Raw genomic sequence first — 19,193 nt, 5'->3', positions numbered from 1 at the left:
AGGTGAAATTCAACATATCTAATGTTCAGAACAGCTCAAAAGTTCAAGGTGGCTTTCAATAAGATGGAATCAGAAGACAAGCTATACAATGATCATTTCTGTGAGTTTTAAAATGAAGCAAAAAGGGTAGGACCTCCTCATCTAAGGGATTGGAATGCTATTGAGAAGTTATGTTGATTCCTTATCATCTTCTACAACTCGAAACTGGTGGTCTCGACTTCAACTTCACTCAATTCACATAGGTGTTATTGTGATATTGTAACCATTACGACTAATCTGGTAGGACTCTCCAGCAGCTCTGATTCTAATATGAGGTCTAATGCGACAAAAATTCTCAAGAATTATGAGAAGTATTTGGATGGCATGAAGAATATTAACATGTGTTAATTGTGGCCACTGTTTTCGACCCCAGCAACAATTTGGAGCTTGCAAAGATGTGTTTCGAAGAGTTATATGGGTCAGAGAGTACTGAGTATAAGGAGATGTATGACTCCTTAATGTGTGTCTTGAGGAGTGTTCAGAGAGTACAGTTCAAGACGTGGAGCCACGTTTGATCCAAGTAACCAATCATCTCAGTCTAACAACTCAAGTCAGTCTAGTGACCAATGTATTGAAAGGATGGAGCTTGTGGACGACTGCGTGGGTTACAAAAGGATGGATGTTAGGTACAAGCACAAGCTAACTGAAATAGAGGTTAGAGAAAACAAGGATGAGCTTTAAACATACCTCAAAGAGTCTGTGGAACACCCCAACCTGATGATTGAAACAGAGTATGATGTACTCTCATGGTGGAGAAAGAACTCAGCTAAGTATCATGTCTTGTCTGAGATTGCTCGGGACATTTTAGCTTTACAAGTCTCGTCAGTTGCGTCAAAGAGTACCTTTAGTACATCTGGTCGGCTTCTAGAACCACACATAAGCTGTCTAACCCATTACATAGTGGAGGTTTTAATGTGCACAGAGCAGTGGATGAAGCAAGACATAAAAATGGAGTCAAGAGCGCTTTCAAATCCTCAAATACTAGCTGATCTTGAAGAAGTGGACATACTTGAAAGAGGTAATATCCTATAATTTCAATCTTCTTTTCTTATAATATAAATGTTAAGTTTTTAGTGATCAGTTTGAACTTTGTGTTTTCAGAGTATGGAGACACAATAGTTCCAGAAGAAGACTAAGAAGATCATGGCTATATTTGAACACTTTGTTTCTTTGTTTCGGCTTTTGAAATTTATGTTTTTTTTGTGCAATTTGAACACTTTGTTTCGGCTTGAATGTTGGTTTTTAAATTTAGACACAAGTTATCTTGTTTTGTTGTGTCTAAATCTTGTGTTATTTTGGGTTTTGTTGTGTTTGAACTCATGTTTGTGTCAATGATATTTTCGGATGTTTGGTTATAGTCGGTTTAGTTTGGTATTTTCGGTTTGTTTGGTTAGATATGATTATATTTGTTAAAATCCGAAACTGGACCGGTCCCAAAGTATAATCGGATTTTATTGTATTTTATTTGTTTCAACCGAACCGATCCGAACCCGGTTGATTCGAATCGATCCCATACCGAAAATTTGAAAAAATCGAATGGAATTTGTACAATAAGATCCGAAAGTCCGAACATCCGATTCAACTGAACCGAAACCGATCGGTGGACCGAACGCCCAGGCCTAATACATAATTAAGATCATGAAAAAGTAAAAACAAATACATATTTGTTTTTGTTCATTTGTCTTTCATTCATTTTCTTCTCCTTCTCCCCAAAAATAGATGAATAAATACTGCATTTGGCTCTTTTAACATTTTTCTATTTCTCTAAATTGTCACATTCTTCAAACAAGCTTATACAGAAATGCATCTTGCACCTACTTCCGTGGAGATATAATAATACTATATCACCTCTTATTTTGATATGAGAAAAGAATTAATCATATTTATAATTAAGCATGAGTTTGTTGCTTCACACTTTTTTTTTGGTTTCCTTAATGTATCTTTCAAACAAAAAAACCCTCTGTCTACTTAAATTAATTTTCCAATCAAACGTGGTTGCTTTCTTGGCAAGGTACTACCGAGGACTCTGGTAAGACTCAGGGAACCATCTCTGAAGAAGCCGATGTTTTAGCTTCACCAACAAGGCAAAGGCTCCGTAGCATGGCAAGTGCATCACTGCAACTGAGAAATACCTGAAAAAAAGTTGCCGCGTCATTTGAATGTAATCAGCCCCAACGAAATAATGGAGAAAATTGAAAAACTATAGTAAAGCTTTTAAGTTACCATAGTGGAGCATAGTGTGATGATAAGTCCAGGAAGGGGTAAGGCCACCTATTGATAAACAGTAAGGAGTGATTATTACTGTTAAAAGATTACATTAAAAAAATCAGTGTAATTTGTACGAAGTGTTACCATATATGGACTAACGAGTGGAGAGTCCATTGGAATAAAACATAAGCTATAGTCCATGAGAAGAAGTAAGCAATTCTGAAGCATGGGAAGCTCTGTAATAATGAAAAATCAAGGATCAAATAAGAATCTCTATAAATAAGAGTAAAAGAAACTACTGCAGGAATCTGAGATTTACCAAAGAATTCAAAGCAGCATCACCAAGCAAGAAAATGGCGTTAAGAGAATGCATGTTGATCACCAACTGCAATATTGAGCGTATAAACTTTTATATTTTGAATTGATCATCAAATTTATTTGTATAATGAATTAAAAATGACTCATTAGATTACTTACAACATTAAGACTATAATCATGAATCTCAAGGAAAGGAACAAGGATGAACCAGAACACACAGTCAGTGAGCAAAACTGCACCTGCATTCATCTGTTTCACACAATATCCAATCAAGAAATCATTTTAAAAAATCTGATAATCTCTTGTGCATTAATTTTGATTTAATTTACCTGAAAAATTATCTGGAAAACATATCCCCAAAAATTAGCTGGATTACTAGAGTATTGACTCTCTTGAAGAGTATTATCAGAGCCTTTGGATCTTGCTCTCTCCGAGTCTATGGCTTCAATGCTATCTACTCTATCGCCAGCAGCTCTTTTGTTGTATTTGTAGCATCCATGCAGCGAAAGAAGCGAACCTAGCTGTTAAAAGAATAAAAGACTAATGTAAGAAACTTGACTAATGTCACAAACAAGTTACTAACAAAGTAAACATGTTATGAGACAGTAACATTACTCCAAAATAGAGAGTGATCAAAGCAAAAGTCCACCTGCAAATCAAAACAAACAAACAAAAACATTAGAGACCACACAAAAAAAAAAAAAAAACAGAACAGAGATATTAGTTTTCTTATCTACTACCACAAGAGAGGATAGCTTACTGAGTATAGTAGAAGAAGATGGTAGGTCCATCAACAAGGCCAATAATGATCAGCATAATGAGAAGAACGAAGAAGGCAACAGCTCTAAAAGCAAGAAGCCAAGCCGGGTGAATATTGCGTAGACAAGGCCTCCAAGTCTCGTCTTCATATACATTCCCCGACCACTCTTTCTCCCCTCCGTCTCCGCCGTTTCCGGTTCGTTTCCGGCGAAAGCCTTCGTATTTGAATATGAGAAAAGCGGTGATCACCATTGCTAGAGCCATCCATACGCAGCAGATCGTAACCCTCCAGTTAAACCAGTAGCTTGATGATGTCGTGTCCACTGTTGTTGTTGATGGATGCCAAGCATCTTTTAACTCTGTGTATGAAGATGGTGATGATAATGCAGCCATTTTCAGATAAAGTTTCAGTCTTTAAGAGAAAATAGATAAGTTTTGTTTCAATGTTGAGAAGAAACAAATACAGAGTAAAAGACAGTGTTTAGAGAATAAATAGAAAGAGATTTTAAAACAATGTTTAGGGGAATTTGAAATCTTGAGTCACGAGGTGATTAAAGATGTGTGATGAAGGAAAGGGAGAGAGATTCGAAGCTTTTTAAAACATGTGTTCTTCTTGCTACATAAAAGATGTAGAAAACCATTACTTAAAAACAAAACTAGCTGATCAGGTTTGAAAGAACAATGTTTTAATAAAAGGAAAAGGAGAAAGAAAGTGAATAAAGAAGAAGAAGAGGGAGCTGAATTCGAAGCCAAGGAAAGAGATGATCCTTGTGATAAAAATGCATAAAGCCTGTGATTGTGTAAGAGGACACGATTCTTTGCTTCTCTGCTTTAGGAAAGACAAGTATATTTATACAGAGAGAGAGCAGCAAAGAAAGAGTTAAATAGTATTTACCATGAGTTATATAGTTTTTACCCTCTATATTTTCAACCATAAATAAATAAATAACGCATGAACAATGTAGCATAGTGTTTCACTATTGAAAAATGTATGCAGATTAATTTAATTTTTCACGTATTTAAAAAAATAAGGTAATGGATTCGAGACAATCGGGTGAGGATGGATATATATGTCTTGAAGGAAAATGTTTATTTTTATTTTCTTTTTGGCATATACTCAAATTGATGCACTGGTACATGAGAATATATAAATACGTCTACGTGGATAAATGGTTGAATATGTACATGGAGGTTTGTTTAGATGCTCAAAGGATAGAGAATCTATAAAGATGTAAATAAAATATTAAGGCATCTCAATGCGGAGTCTCAATCTTTTTGCAAATACCCAAAAAAGAGAGTATAAAAAGCTATAAACTCTCAAACAGACATCGGGACGTATGAATTGTTTATGTGTCCTTTCCCTTTCGTTATATATTTAATATACGCATGTATCTATATTGAATAGGTTGGGAGATTCCATGTGGGGAGGAGTCACAGAAGTCGGAAATGCTTTGTGTTTAGTTAGGTTATATATCGTTCTAGTTATAATTCCACCACTCACAGAAAGAAAAGGGAATAAATATATTCAATATTAAAATTTAGTAAAATAAAGGATATGTTTGGGAGCTCTCAAAAGAATTGTGAATCGTTGGATTTTGACGATTTTGACGTATCATTGACAACTAGAAATTAACGAAGGGAACAGCTTTTGTTGTGGCTATTTTTTTTACCAAGAGAAAAATGTAATGATATGTTGCTTTTGGTCAAAGGCAGAGACTGCGTGAGCAAGTGGGACCCATCGAACCCGAACCGACGACTTTAATGAGGTTTCAGTCTTACATGCAAAGACCAGAGCGTAGGGCCCGTTCTCGTTGTATGTTTTGAGAACAAATATTACGAGTTCGAAACTTGTATGGAAAGCTATTTGGAAATGGATCACGTGGTGTTACTGGTGTAGATACCGGCGATGAATGAACATTTGAGAATATGGCTAATGGCTAGTGTATTAAGCGTGATTTTGTATAGTTTGACACAATTATAAACTCAACATGAGAAAGAGAGAGTTTTTTAAAATTGAGAAAGAGGATACAGTTAATCACAGAGCGATAATATTTATACACAAGAAATGGTCTATACCATCTCCGATGTAGGTGCATTGTGGTTCCTTATTACTATCCTGAACAAGAACGATGACCACTAGATGCTGAAATATTTGCTGTGTTGTTTTTTTATGGAATACTCCATATATGTGATATATATGGCTAACAAGTTAGAGTATCTCCATCTTCACTCCATAATTTACTGTAAAATAGAGTGAAAAATGGAGTAGTGAAGAAACAAAAAAAGTGATTACTCCATAAATGAATTTTTTTTTTATTTTTTTGTTCATACTCCATTTTCCACTCCTCATTTTCCACTCTATTTTTAGAGTAAATTATGAAATGGGGATAGAGATGCTCTTACAACCTAATTAATTAATTTTTGGTTTAACGGGGATATATTACTGTCTAATTGGTTTATATCTGCGCCTTCTAAATCATTCTAGATATAGAAGATCATTATTAGGTTCCTTCTTCTCCTTCGTCCATAACCCGAGCTCGAACATAAAATGTTATTTTCACAAAAGTTAGATATGTAAATACTGACTGATTTCTCAGTTTAATAGTGGAATATATTATCTATAATGTTTAAAATAAACTAAAAATATTGGAAAATACAGTGGCTATTTCTAGTGGGGTTTACTTGTTTTAGATTTTCCTGATGATAATAATGCATGACTTGCTGAATACGGTAAAAATCAGGTACAATTACATTAAGAAAAGTTTGTCTATATTGAATAGGCGATCCCTCATGAGGAATGCTTATTGGTAACTTTCAAACAACAAGAAAGATAAATATCTGCAATAAAAAATCAAACCAAAACATACGATACTAGTGGGCCAACCTAGGGAAATGCTTATTGGTAATTCCAAAAGATTTTGATGCCTTAATGTTGTAAGACTTTTATCCTTAACTTACAACAGCCAATGCAGTTTATGCATATAATTTGTTTGAAAAACATACTAATACATAGTAGAATGTGAAATTAGTAAATCCATAAGAAAAAAATATATATACATAGTTTTATGTTATTCTATAGTGTTATAAGAACGTGATAATAGGTGAGGCTACAGGTCAGTCACGTAGGTTAAAGAGAGAACAGAGAATTCATGTGTGACAGAGAGGCAGCTGTGACAAACAGAACCAAAAGAGCGTGCGAGAGAAGATAGCGACGCGTCTTGGCCACTATAAGTAAACGCGTTTGCAACAAAAACTACCGTTATTTTCACGTCGCTACTTATTACATTCCATTTTCAAAACGACAACACACACTACCAACAGTTTTTCTATCTCTTGTCTCTATTAATTGATGAACAAAGTCACAAGGTTTCTTCCACAATTTGTATTCTTTAAATACATACCACACATACGAAAACACATTCTTTTTTTGAAACACTTTTTTTTTTTGAAACACAATACGAAAACACATTCAAATAAATATAATTGTAAGCAAATGTATTTTTTCATTCCACTATTAATAAACAAAAATTATCAACGACAGTAATGATAGCAGTACTGTATATAAGGATGAATACATGTACTGTACTTGGTAAAGAGATAGGCAGTGGGTTGGTATTTATACCGCACTATAATAGAATAAAATTTTAAATAAAAACCGAAAATAACATTTTGAAGATTGACAAAAATGCGTCTCGATGGTTTCATGAGAAAATGCAAAATTAAGGATACTATAGAAGGATATTTGGTACCTTTCATTGATTCCAATTTTCTTGCAAGGTGGAAAAGAGAGAATGAATCGCCCAAAAGAAAAAAAAATATTGAAACAAACCTAAAGATGATGTTTATATAACAAACAAAAATATTGAAATGTGTAACAAACAAATTATGTAAATGAAATTTAAGAAAGGGTGGAAAGCATGAGGAGCTTTAAAGACAATGAGAGGAGCCTTGCCAGATTGGGGTTTACACAAGGTAGTTAGTTAGCTTAGCTTACATGTTTCAAGTGCTTTTGTTCTCCAAAGCAAGAATCATGTGTCCTAATTCCCTTTCTTTTTCTTAACAAACTCTAAGAAAATCAAGAGTTTTGTATATATTGTTATACATGTTTTTAGTCGAGACGCCGCATACAAATTTTTTTTTGAACAACACAATATTATATTTAAAAAGTTCAGTTTCAAAGTTAATTAAACTCTTCATGGATTTTCAATTTGTCAAAAGCATTTTTCATTTTATTTTATTTTAAACATGCACCATGTTTACATTACATGTGAATCTAAATAATTTTTGTCTTAACATTCTAAACATTAGAATGTTAACTTTTCTATAAAAAACTTTGCATTGTGTAAATGGAAAGTTAAACGCACAAAAATCATCCAAGTGTTTGCATAGTTTGTGTAAACAGAAATAATAATAGCTACTACTGTGACATGTTATTGGGCTTGGACTGGTGAAATCTAAAGAGCTTGGACCTGAAGCAAAATACATTATTATGGCGTAAATACCGCGGGCCTCAACGGACGTCAGAAGGTTTTTGTCTCCTTCACTAAAATCAGTGCTAAGGTTAGAGGCAGCACTTGTTCGTTCGCCAACAACCAGACACGACCAGAACGACATTTCGTAGAGCTTTCTCGATCATCATCAGAAAAACAAAACGCTTAACCTTAGAGATGGAAAACATAATGTATATATCTTCTGATACATCTTCAATTATGTTTTACTTCTTTCTAAATCAAAATTAGATGTGGATGTTTGCAGAGTGAAGGCAAACGCAGATGTGCTAACAAATTTTGAAGTGCTTGACTTAATAAACTCAAAAGGTGCATCAAAGGACACTACAAGAGTTATAGCTGCAATTGCTAGATCAGGTCTATTTTGAATTTTACTTTAAAATGGATTTAGTGAAGGAGCCAAAGACTATTTTTTGTTTGCAATTCAAATGATCTTTCAGGTATGTGATTATTTAAATTAGACTGTTGCTTCCACTCAAACACTAGAGAGCGTTACAACATTCTCTAACAAGTGCAAAGATTTCAAACTCACAAAAGCTGAGATTCTCAATATAATCAATATCCGGCCATCTGTAAATTTCAAAGACTTACTGGATCCGATACGTGGTTTCTTTTTCTTGTTCTTACTATCTTCTTTACCAAATCTCGTCATCATATCTAACGTTACATATGGTTTTATTCTCTCTTACGGGTTTCATAGTGTTTTAACCTTTGCTGATTGTTACTTATTGTAGATCATTGAGGAGCCCAAAGAACGGGGGATTGATACATATGGAATACTAGAGCTCGTGCAGGATTTGCTACCGCCTCTTCCTGTGGTGGAAACTCAAATGGAAAAAGACCAAGATGAAACAAACAACGGTGGAGAATCGTAACATGCAACTCCAATTTTAAATTTTTGAGTTTTTTGTTTTTTTACAACAAAAGGCTAGTCAACCTAAGCAGATTCCAAATCCGTTAGCCATTTCGGGGGAACTGAATCAACATAAACAATAGCACAAGGCATCTTCCGAGCACCACGTGGCAGCTTATCCGCCATTGTGTTTTTTTTCCCTTGGGATATGTTTGATAGAGAAAGTCTGAAAAAAATTCCTTACATCGCAAGAATTCATCCATATGTGTAGTAAATGTCGGCCACTCTGTATGTGTAGACGCTATCTTCACCAGTTGAGAACAGTCAGTTGCGAACACCACCTCTGAGATATGAAGGGTCTTCATATACTTCATTGCCCAAATCAGCGCTTCACATTCAGCATGTAAAGGTGTCAGACTCATGCATATGTTCATGGCTTCCATCATAGTGTTAGTAGATCATTCCTTCCTATAAAACCAACATTGTCCTGTAAAAATATTTTGTTCTTTCCATGCTTCATCAATGTAATACCAACTGGTGCCATTTAAAATTTGATTCCCAGGCAATTCTGAAAAGACTGAATTGAGGGTTCCTTAATTTGAGGTTCAGCCCAGAAAGCACCTTCAATCTATGCCTTTCTTAGAACATAATGTGGATCTCTGGTTTTTATTTTTAAAAATGTTATCATTACGATATACCACAACATTCATGGAAAATAGCTTAAGTCTGATTCTTTTGGAGGTCTCCAAAATATATAGTCCATATTAGTAAAACACTGATGGACTAGGGAAAGTCTGTGGATGAGATGAAATATTTGAAATCGCTCAAATCTGAAGTGCTGGAAGACATTCAAAGAGAACATGATTAATTGATTCTTTTTCAGCTCCACATATCTGACATTGCATGTCACATTTGATACCACGAAATTGTAGATTTTTTCTAACCGGTAAGCTACCTAAGATGACCTTCTAAACAAAATCTCCGTGAATAGGCTAACAAAGATTTTGTAGTTAGACCAAAAATATCTTTGCTGAGATCCTAAATTAGGATAAAGTTTTGTTAAAATGATTGCTGACTACATGAAGTATTGACCATCACATGGCTAACCATGCAAACTAAACAAATGCATATTTACCTACACGAAGTATATATTATGCATGGCAACATCTCTCAACTTTATGATGTTATGTAGTTAACATCACGAGTTTAATTTCATTCATCCAAAGAATGATGTGTATGTAAGAGACCGTTTAAATCTCCCATTTCATCAATTAAAATGTAACGTATCTGACAGTAATTTACCTAATTAGATTTTGACCCGTGTTTTTAAAGTGTAAAAATATTTTTAACAAAATCTAATTTACAAAATCAATATGTTTTATAAATTTTGATAAGTAGTGTTTTAAATTTTTATTTTAGTGTATCTGAAAACAATATAATTATATTATTTATATTAAATATAAAAGTTATATAAGATATTATTTATTTATTTTTAATTCTTTTAATCTGTTTTGGTATGAATTTTAATAAAAATTTATTTCGTTCATTTGATTAATTGTGTGATATATACTTATTTGATTAAAATAATTATTATAAAATTTCTTTGATGTCAATTTATTGACTCTAACATTTTATTTGTTTAATATAAAATTATTAAGTTAATTAATTATTTTATATATTTTCATAACCAAAAATTCCATTCATTTAAACTTAGGAAACCTTCATATTAGATTCTTATTCTTTAATTATTTTTATTCTTAAAAGTATATAATTTATAATTATATATGCAAGATTATGTTTGGTTTAAGTTGACATCAAATAAGTTTTAAGAAAATAAAATGTTAGAGTTAGTAATCTGACAGAAAATAAGTTTTATAGTTAAAAATACCAAAAAGTATATATCACACAATTAATCAAACGAATTATAATTTGTTTTACTAAAAGTTCATAACAAAACATATTAAAATAATTAAAAAACAAACCAGATTAACAAAAATAAAAATAATAGAATTATATAGTTTTAAAAGACACTAAAATAAAAATGTTAAAACATTAAACATATTAATATAAACAAAAATAGTACAATTATATAGTTTTAAAGTAAACTAAAATAAAAATGTTAAAACACTAGTTATCAAAAAATGATAAAACATATTGATTTTGTAAATTAGATTTTGTTAAAAATATTCTAACGATTTTAAAATATGGGTCAAAATCTTATTTTAGTTAAATTATAATCGGATCGGTCATATTTTAATTGTTGAAACAAGATATTTAAAGGGGTTTTTGCAAAATTGACCTACAACTTAAAGTCAAACACAAAACTAACCTCCCTTTTTTTTGAAAATTGGTTTTGTCCTATTCACCCCACAAGTTCATATAATTTACGAAAATGCCATCAATTTTTTTTTTCTTTTCGAAAATGACATTTTTACTCTCTCACCCTCATCATCTTCAATTAATTACAAGACTGCCATTGTCATCAATACCACAACCACCATGAACAACCAATTTGAAGCTCTTAATGCTCCCAAAATCGATTTACCCTTCTTCTTTTTCCATTCTTGTGAACTAAACACAACATATCTCTCACTTTCTCTCCACAATGAGCTAAAAAAACCCAAGATTTTGGTTCTAAAATTTTTATGGTTCATAGAGTCATAGAAGCTAACGATTATGGGTGGGTGACTTTCGTTTGTGATTCTGTGTGCTTGGAGAAGCCTTATGTATGCTAAGGAACTCATCTCACCAATTTAAGGTATGACATCGAGTTTTTTTCCAGATCTGTTCGTCAGACGACTTACTTGGGAAGTAGTCTGGCTGTAGACGACTTACCTGGAAGTCGTCTGGTCAACGCAGAGGTTATTTTTGCAATTGACTTTGAAATCTGTAACCTGAGACGACTGAAAGTTAAGTCGTCTACTATTGTTTGGTTTCAAAAAAAATTCTAAAGAACCTAGACGACTTACATTTCAGTCGTCATAGGTTAGTTTTGCATTTGACTGGATAATTTCAGAAGTTTGACTTCCCCAGACGACTTACATTTCAGTCGTCTGGCGAAAATTAAAATAATAATATTTTTTTTTAAAGTAAACGACTTACAATTTAGTTTTGCAATTGAAAAAAAAAACTTCAAGATTTAATTATACACAGACGACTTATAATTCAGTCGTCCACCAGACGACTTAATTGTAAGTCGTCTAGGATTTTTTTTCCGAGATTCTGGTCAAACCTCGTAAATCCTGGACGACTTACATTTCAGTCGTCTCGTGGACGACTGAATTATAAGTCGTCTGTATATAATTAAATCTTGAAGTTTTTTTTTTCAATTGCAAAACTAACCTATGACGACTTAACTGTAAGTCGTCTACTTTTAAAAAAAATATTATTATTTTAATTTTCACTAGACGACTGAAATGTAAGTCGTCCAAAAAGTCAAACTTCTGAAATAATCCAGTCAAATGCAAAACTAACCTCTGACGACTGAAATGTAAGTCGTCTAGCTTTTTTGGAATTTTTTTTAACCAAACAATAGTAGACGACTTAACTTTCAGTCGTCTGAAATAACAGATTTCAAAGTCAATTGCAAAAATAACCTCTGCATTGACCAGACGACATATAGTTTAGTCGTCTAGACAACTTAGATTGAAGTCGTCCGCATCTTCTCCACTAGTTTTTAAGTCTTCTACGTTAGTTTTTGAATAACTTGTATTTTTAAGAGTGATAAGTAACTTCAAGATATGTAAAACTCATATTTACAAAATATGTTCTCTCCCTTAGTTTTACTAAATTTGACTAAGTTTTTCAATGCAAACTTATAAAAAATATGATATGCTTTGACTAGTTACTATTGTTTGTTTCCATCTCTTAAGTATTATTGTTATAGACAATAATGATGACTATTGTTATGAGTTGGAAGAAGGGTTAAAATGCTTCTTAAAATGTTGTATCAATATGAAGCTACCAACATTCTTGGTTATTAAGATGAAAAAAAGGCCATTGGAGTTTATTATTGCATATGAGAGATCCAAAGATAAGAAAAAGGCTACTCAAGTCTATTATTTCATTGATTTGTAAATGTGTAAACACATTGTTAGCACATTTAATACATCTTGGAAAACATTATTACTGATTTTACAAAAAATTCACAACTAAAAGAGTATACATGCAATTCACAAAACAGACCACAAACAAAACTATTATCGATCATTCATCTACAAAGACAAGCTTGGATTCCACTTGAGTAGACAACACCAGACGACTTTTAAGAAGTCCAGACGACTTTTAAGAAGTCCAGACGACTTCTAAGAAGTCCAGACGACTTCCAGGAAGTTCAGACGACTTTATCAGAAGACTTTAGGAAGTTCAGACGACTTCCAGATGACTTTACAGGAAGTCCAGACGACTTTTAGGAAGCCCAGACGACTTCCAGACGACTTCCAGACGACTTCCAGATGACTTCCAGACGACTAACAAGTAAGTCGTCCCAGAAGTCTTCCAGATCTGAAAAACCTGCTGATGTGAGCTTGACTGAACCAGTAGCTGATCTTGCGTATGAAGAGCTGGAAGAGAGTGACAGTGAAGAGGAGCTGGATGGGAGTTCAATTGGATTTAACTCAGCACGAGACCCATTCTCTTTCTCCAATGGGCCAATAACCAGATCAAAGACAAGACAATTGAAGGAGGCAATTCTCGGATTGGTTTACACTAAACCAATCTCGACATCTGAAGAAAACCAAGTCAAAGAAGCCTTGAAGATATTCAATTGTTCAATCTTCAACACTACCTAGTTTTTACTTAAGATATTTTCGAAAACTACAAGTCCTTGGTGACTCTTTGCATTCCTTTCTTTCTACTTAAACTCTCTGCAAGATCTGAATAAAATCAATCACTTTTGTTATCAAAATTCTCTCTAAACTTGTGATTCCTTTGTTCAGTTTTTGGACATCGAATTTGGCTAGAAGAGTGATCTTCCTTAAGCCTTGATCTTGTTCACTAGTGGGGCTGCCTCTCACGGACTAAGATCATCCCAATCAGTGCCTGATCATTCCGCAGATCATCACTGAAACCATCTCTACCATCGATCACCAATCCCCTTTCTATCAACTCATCAATCGATCATCTTTCCATCAGTGTTAGTAACCTGATCCATCACCACCAAATCAATACCAGATCGACCCTCAAGAGCATCATAGGGTTCTTCCTTGACCAGGAAGCTATTAAGTGGTATCAGAGCAGCTTGAGGGCTTCTAATCAAAGGGGTTTGTCGATTCAATTCTTCTCTCTCTGTTTTGGAAACCTAATTTCTTTTTCTGATTCTCTGCAACTCTCTGCAGTTTTCTTTTTCTCTTTACTTTCTATCTATTGTATCTGCAAGGGGGCCAACCAGTATAAAAAAAAAAAAAGAGAGATCTAAGTATCTAAGAAAGTCGAGGAGAAATCCGACTAGGGCTGAGGAGAAATCCAGCCAGACTGAAGAGAAATCCAGTCTCTGGTGGTAAAGCTCCTTGCAAACCAAAATTTCTTAAATCTGTCTATCTATTTCTTTGGGTTTTTGGGATTTTTACTTCTCTGGCTTTGAGTTTGTTTGTCTGATCATTGAACTCTTGGAATCACTGAGAAAATCACTTGAGAAATCATTGAGAGAAACACTTGAGAGAAACACTAAGTGAGGCTTCGGCTATACCTATTATGTACTTACTTTTCTTGTTGAAGTCTTAACAGGAAACCATGTCTGAAAGTGATAAAGAAATGTCCGTGGCTAGACTGGATAAAGCACAACTAGATGCTATCATGGCTACTCTCATGAAAGAGATGGATAAAAAACTTGAATTTGTTGGAGCTACTCGTTCTACTAACCCTGTCTTTGGCACAACTTCACAGGTTAGGAGAGCAGCTAGGGAAAAGAGGAGAGGCAAGCGACCTGCAGTAGGAGACGAATCTGAGGATGAAGATACTTCTTCTGGTCGTAGTACTGATGGAGAACGGTCCGTGGGATCAGCAAGATCAGTGAGAACAGGACGTGCAGCCTCCCAAGCAAGATCCCCTACACGCCATGCAGCAAAGAACAGACCAGATGATAACCTTGGGAGTCTCAAACTTCGAATACCAGTCTTCAATGGAACCAGCAATCCAGATGCTTATCTTGAATGGGAAACGAAGATTGAGCGAGTGTTTGATTGCCAGCACTACTCAGAAACAAAGAAGGTGAAGCTTGCTGTGACAGAATTCAGTGGGTATGCTTTGCATTGGTGGGATCAGATTGTTACTACTAGGAGAAGGACTGGAGAGCCACCAGTTGCTTCATGGTTTGAGCTCAAGACACTCATGAAGAAGCGGTTTGTTCCAAACCACTATGGTAGAGAGATTCATCAAAAGCTGAGGAGACTTACCCAAGGAACCAAAGGCGTGGAAGATTACTATCAAGAGATGGAAGTACTCATGATCAAAGCGGCTGTTGAAGAAGCTTCTGAAGCTACTATGGCTCGATTTCAGGTTGGGCTTAACAGAGACATCCAGGACCGCTTGGAGATGCAGGAGTATGAGGACATCTATGAATTGCTTCACAAAGCAATCCTCATTGAGCAGCAACTGAAGAGAAAGTCCTCAACCAAAGGATCCTATGGCAACAACTACAAAGCGCCTACTACCAAAGATGACAAATCTTTTGTAAAACCCAAAGAAGAGCATGAGGACAAGGGAAAGGCACCAGCTGCTAGATCCAGGGATGTGAAGTGCTTCAAATGTCATGGTTTTGGGCACTATGCCAATGAGTGCACCAACAAGAAAACAATGATCCTCTTGGACAGTGGTGAGGTGATATCCGAAGAAGAAGAGGAAGCCATAGACTATCCAGTTCGTGGAGAACTACTTGTCACAAGGAGATCATTGGCAGTACAATCCAAGCTAGATGAAGATAATCAAATGGAGAATCTTTTTCATACTCGTTGCATAGTTTATGAAAAAGTATGCAGTTTGATTATAGATGGAGGAAGCTGTACTAATGTTGCTAGTGAAGCTCTTGTAGAAAAGCTTGGATTGAAAACAGGGAAGCATCCTAGGCCATACCTTCTACAATGGTTGAATGAGGAGGGCGAGCTGAAGGTCACTGATCAAGTAATGGTTCCAATAACCATTGGAAGATACCAAGATGAGATCGTGTGTGATGTTCTGCCCATGGACTCTAGCCATATCTTGTTGGGAAGGCCTTGGCAGTATGATAGAAGAGTCATTCACGATGGGTTCACTAACCGGCATTCCTTCACCCACAGAGACAAGAAGATTGTACTGGCACCTTTGTCTCCACAAGAGGTACATGAGGATCAACTTCAACTAAAACTTAGGCGACAAGAAGCTAAAGAGAAACCAGCTGACAAGCAAAAGAAGGAGACTAATCTCTTAGCCAAGAGTAGTGAGATCAAGAAAGCTTTGTGTCTTCAACAATCTATGCTTTTATTTGTTTCTAAAGGTGCACTAATGTCTTCTTCTGACCCTGCACCGGTTCTACCGAGTGAACTTGAGTTTCTTTTGCAGGATTATGGTGATGTCTTTCCAGACGAGAGCCCAAAAGGACTTCCTCCCATGCGTGGGATTGAACACCAAATAGACTTGGTCCCTGGAGCTTCTCTCCCAAGCCGCCCTGCCTATAGAACCAACCCTGAAGAAACAAAAGAGCTACAGAAGCAAGTAGATGAGCTCATTGAGAAAGGACATATCCGAGAGAGCATGAGCCCTTGTGCAGTACCAGTGCTCCTTGTGCCTAAGAAGGATGGAAGCTGGCGCATGTGTGTAGATTGCAGAGCCATCAACAATATCACTGTAAAGTACAGACACCCTATTCCTAGACTTGATGATATGTTGGATGAGCTACATGGTTCTTGTGTGTTCTCTAAGGTAGATTTAAAAAGTGGATATCATCAGATTAGGATGAAAGAAGGGGATGAATGGAAAACAGCCTTTAAAACTAAACATGGTCTGTATGAGTGGCTTGTTATGCCATTTGGTCTAACCAATGCCCCTAGCACTTTCATGAGGTTGATGAACCATGTCTTGAGGTCTTTTATAGGACACTTTGTTGTAGTTTATTTTGATGATATTTTGATCTACAGCAAGAGTATGGCTGAGCATGTGCATCACTTGAAATCTGTGTTAGAAGTGCTTAGGAAAGAATCCTTGTTTGCTAACTTTAAGAAATGCACTTTTGGGACAGATCACCTTGTTTTTCTAGGATTTGTTGTAACAGCACAGGGAATCAGAGTGGATGAGGAAAAGGTTAAAGCTATCCGAGACTGGCCTAGTCCTAAGAGTGTGAGCGAGGTGAGAAGTTTCCATGGTCTTGCCGGCTTTTATAGAAGATTTGTGAAGGATTTTAGCACCATAGCTGCACCACTCACTGAAGTCATCAAGAAGGATGTGGGTTTCAAGTGGGAGAAGGCGCAAGAGGAGGCTTTTCAAAACCTGAAAGGGAAGTTGACTAATGCTCCTTTGCTAGTTTTTCCAGATTTTACTAAGACCTTTGAAATTGAATGTGATGCTTCTGGTGTAGGTATTGGAGCTGTGCTGATGCAGGAGAAGAGACCCATAGCATATTTCAGTGAGAAACTAAGTGGATCCATGCTGAACTACCCAACTTATGACAAGGAACTCTATGCTTTGATTGGAGCACTCCAAACTTGGCAGCACTATCTCTGGCCCAAGGAGTTTGTTATACACACTGATCATGAGTCCTTGAAACACCTGAAGGGACAGCACAAACTCAACAAGAGACACGCTAGATGGGTAGAGTTCTTGGAAACCTTTCCTTATGTGATTCACTATAAACAAGGTAAAGAAAACATTGTGGCTGATGCACTCTCCAGAAGGTATACTCTTTTCACTTCTATGGAAGCTAAGCTGTTAGGTTTTGAACAAATAAAGTCTTATTATGAAGATGATCAAGATTTTAAAGTTCAATTTGAAGAAAGCAAGAAACATACCAGTGGAAAGTTTTATCAAGTTGAGGGTTTTCTTTTCTATGAAAATCGACTTTGTTTACCTAACTGTTCTTTGAGAGAGTTGTATGTTAGGGAAGCACATGGAGGAGGATTGATGGGGCACTTTGGAGTTGCCAAGACACTCGCCCACCTGAAAGAGCACTTTTACTGGCCGACCATGAGAAGAGATGTGGAGAGAGTATGCAGCAGATGTGTTACTTGCACCCAAGCCAAAGCCAAGGCTCGACCTCAAGGTTTGTATACTCCTCTTCCCATTCCTGATGCTCCATGGATTGATATATCTATGGATTTTGTGCTTGGTTTGCCTAGGACTAGAAAGGACAGAGATTCAATCTTTGTAGTTGTTGATAAGTTCTCAAAAATGGCACATTTCATTCCATGTCACAAAACTGATGATGCCTTGATGGTTGCTGAACTTTTCTTTAGAGAGGTTGTTCGTTTGCATGGCATGCCTAGATCAATAGTGTCTGATAGGGATACTAAATTTCTTAGTCATTTCTGGAGAACATTGTGGTCTAAACTTGGAACAAAGTTGAAATTCTCTACTACTTGTCATCCTCAAACTGATGGACAAACTGAAGTAGTTAACAGATCTTTGTCTGCTCTCTTGCGTGCTGTGATTAAAAAGAACATCAAAACTTGGGAATATTGTATTCCTCATGTGGAGTTTGCTTATAACCATTCTGTGCATAGTGCTACAAAGTTCTCACCTTTTCAGATTGTTTATGGATTCAATCCTTTGACTCCTTTGGATCTCATGCCTTTACCATACAATGAGCAAACTAATCTTGATGGCAAGGCAAAAGCCGAGTTTGTTGTTTCATTGCATGAACAGGTAAAGAAGAACATTGAGAAGAGGACCAAGGAGTATGAAAAGCAAGCAAACAAGAAGAGACATGAGCTGTTGCTGGAACCAGGAGATCTTGTATGGATTCACTTGAGAAAGGAGAGGTTTCCTGAAGAAAGAAAGTTTAAACTGATGCCAAGGACAGATGGACCTTTCACTGTGCTTGAACGGATCAACAACAATGCTTACAAGATTGATCTTCAAGGTAAGTATTCTATAAGTTCTACTTTCAATGTGGCTGACTTGATCCCTTTTCGTGCAGATGATTTGGATTTGAGGACAAATCCTTTTAAAGGAGGAGGGGATGATGTGAGCTTGACTGAACCAGTAGCTGATCTTGCGTATGAAGAGCTGGAAGAGAGTGACAGTGAAGAGGAGCTGGATGGGAGTTCAATTGGATTTAACTCAGCACGAGACCCATTCTCTTTCTCCAATGGGCCAATAACCAGATCAAAGACAAGACAATTGAAGGAGGCAATTCTCGGATTGGTTTACACTAAACCAATCTCGACATCTGAAGAAAACCAAGTCAAAGAAGCCTTGAAGATATTCAATTGTTCAATCTTCAACACTACCTAGTTTTTACTTAAGATATTTTCGAAAACTACAAGTCCTTGGTGACTCTTTGCATTCCTTTCTTTCTACTTAAACTCTCTGCAAGATCTGAA

The 19,193-nt window shown here is 35.7% G+C and overlaps 1 protein-coding gene across 2 annotated transcripts; it reads right to left on the bottom strand.

Moving 5' to 3' along the window:
* Positions 1-1,774: 1,774 nt before the first annotated feature.
* LOC103873724 lies at positions 1,775-9,657 on the bottom strand. Of its 2 annotated transcripts, XM_033273242.1 has the most exons (9): positions 7,074-9,657; positions 3,326-3,683; positions 3,181-3,214; positions 2,895-3,086; positions 2,725-2,814; positions 2,567-2,632; positions 2,392-2,483; positions 2,263-2,310; positions 1,775-2,171 (listed from the first exon to the last, which is right to left on the bottom strand). In XM_033273242.1, the coding sequence occupies exons 1-9, from the start codon at positions 7,078-7,080 to the stop codon at positions 2,054-2,056; spliced, it is 1,005 nt and encodes a 334-aa protein (XP_033129133.1). In that variant the 5' UTR covers positions 7,081-9,657; the 3' UTR covers positions 1,775-2,053. The 2 variants fall into 2 exon arrangements, with proteins under 2 accessions (XP_033129133.1, XP_009150361.1); XM_009152113.3 differs by lacking the exon at positions 7,074-9,657 and having other exon boundaries at positions 3,326-5,488.
* Between the last annotated feature and the right edge of the window lie 9,536 nt (positions 9,658-19,193).

The sequence above is a fragment of the Brassica rapa genome, chromosome A06, assembly GCF_000309985.2.
Source record: "Brassica rapa cultivar Chiifu-401-42 chromosome A06, CAAS_Brap_v3.01, whole genome shotgun sequence".
In the NCBI taxonomy this organism is placed as follows: Eukaryota; Viridiplantae; Streptophyta; class Magnoliopsida; order Brassicales; family Brassicaceae; genus Brassica; species Brassica rapa.
This window is presented reverse-complemented; position numbering and strand designations above follow the sequence as displayed.

Excerpts from the sequence above, each read along its gene's own strand:
- LOC103873724 (XM_009152113.3), bottom strand. The coding sequence starts at position 3,717 with ATGGCTGCATTATCATCACCATCTTCATACACAGAGTTAAAAGATGCT. Across the intron at positions 3,087-3,180 it reads TGATCACTCTCTATTTTGGA|CTAGGTTCGCTTCTTTCGCT; the intron begins GTAATGTTACTG and ends TTCTTTTAACAG. Across the intron at positions 2,633-2,724 it reads ATGATTATAGTCTTAATGTT|TTGGTGATCAACATGCATTC; the intron begins GTAAGTAATCTA and ends TCAATATTGCAG.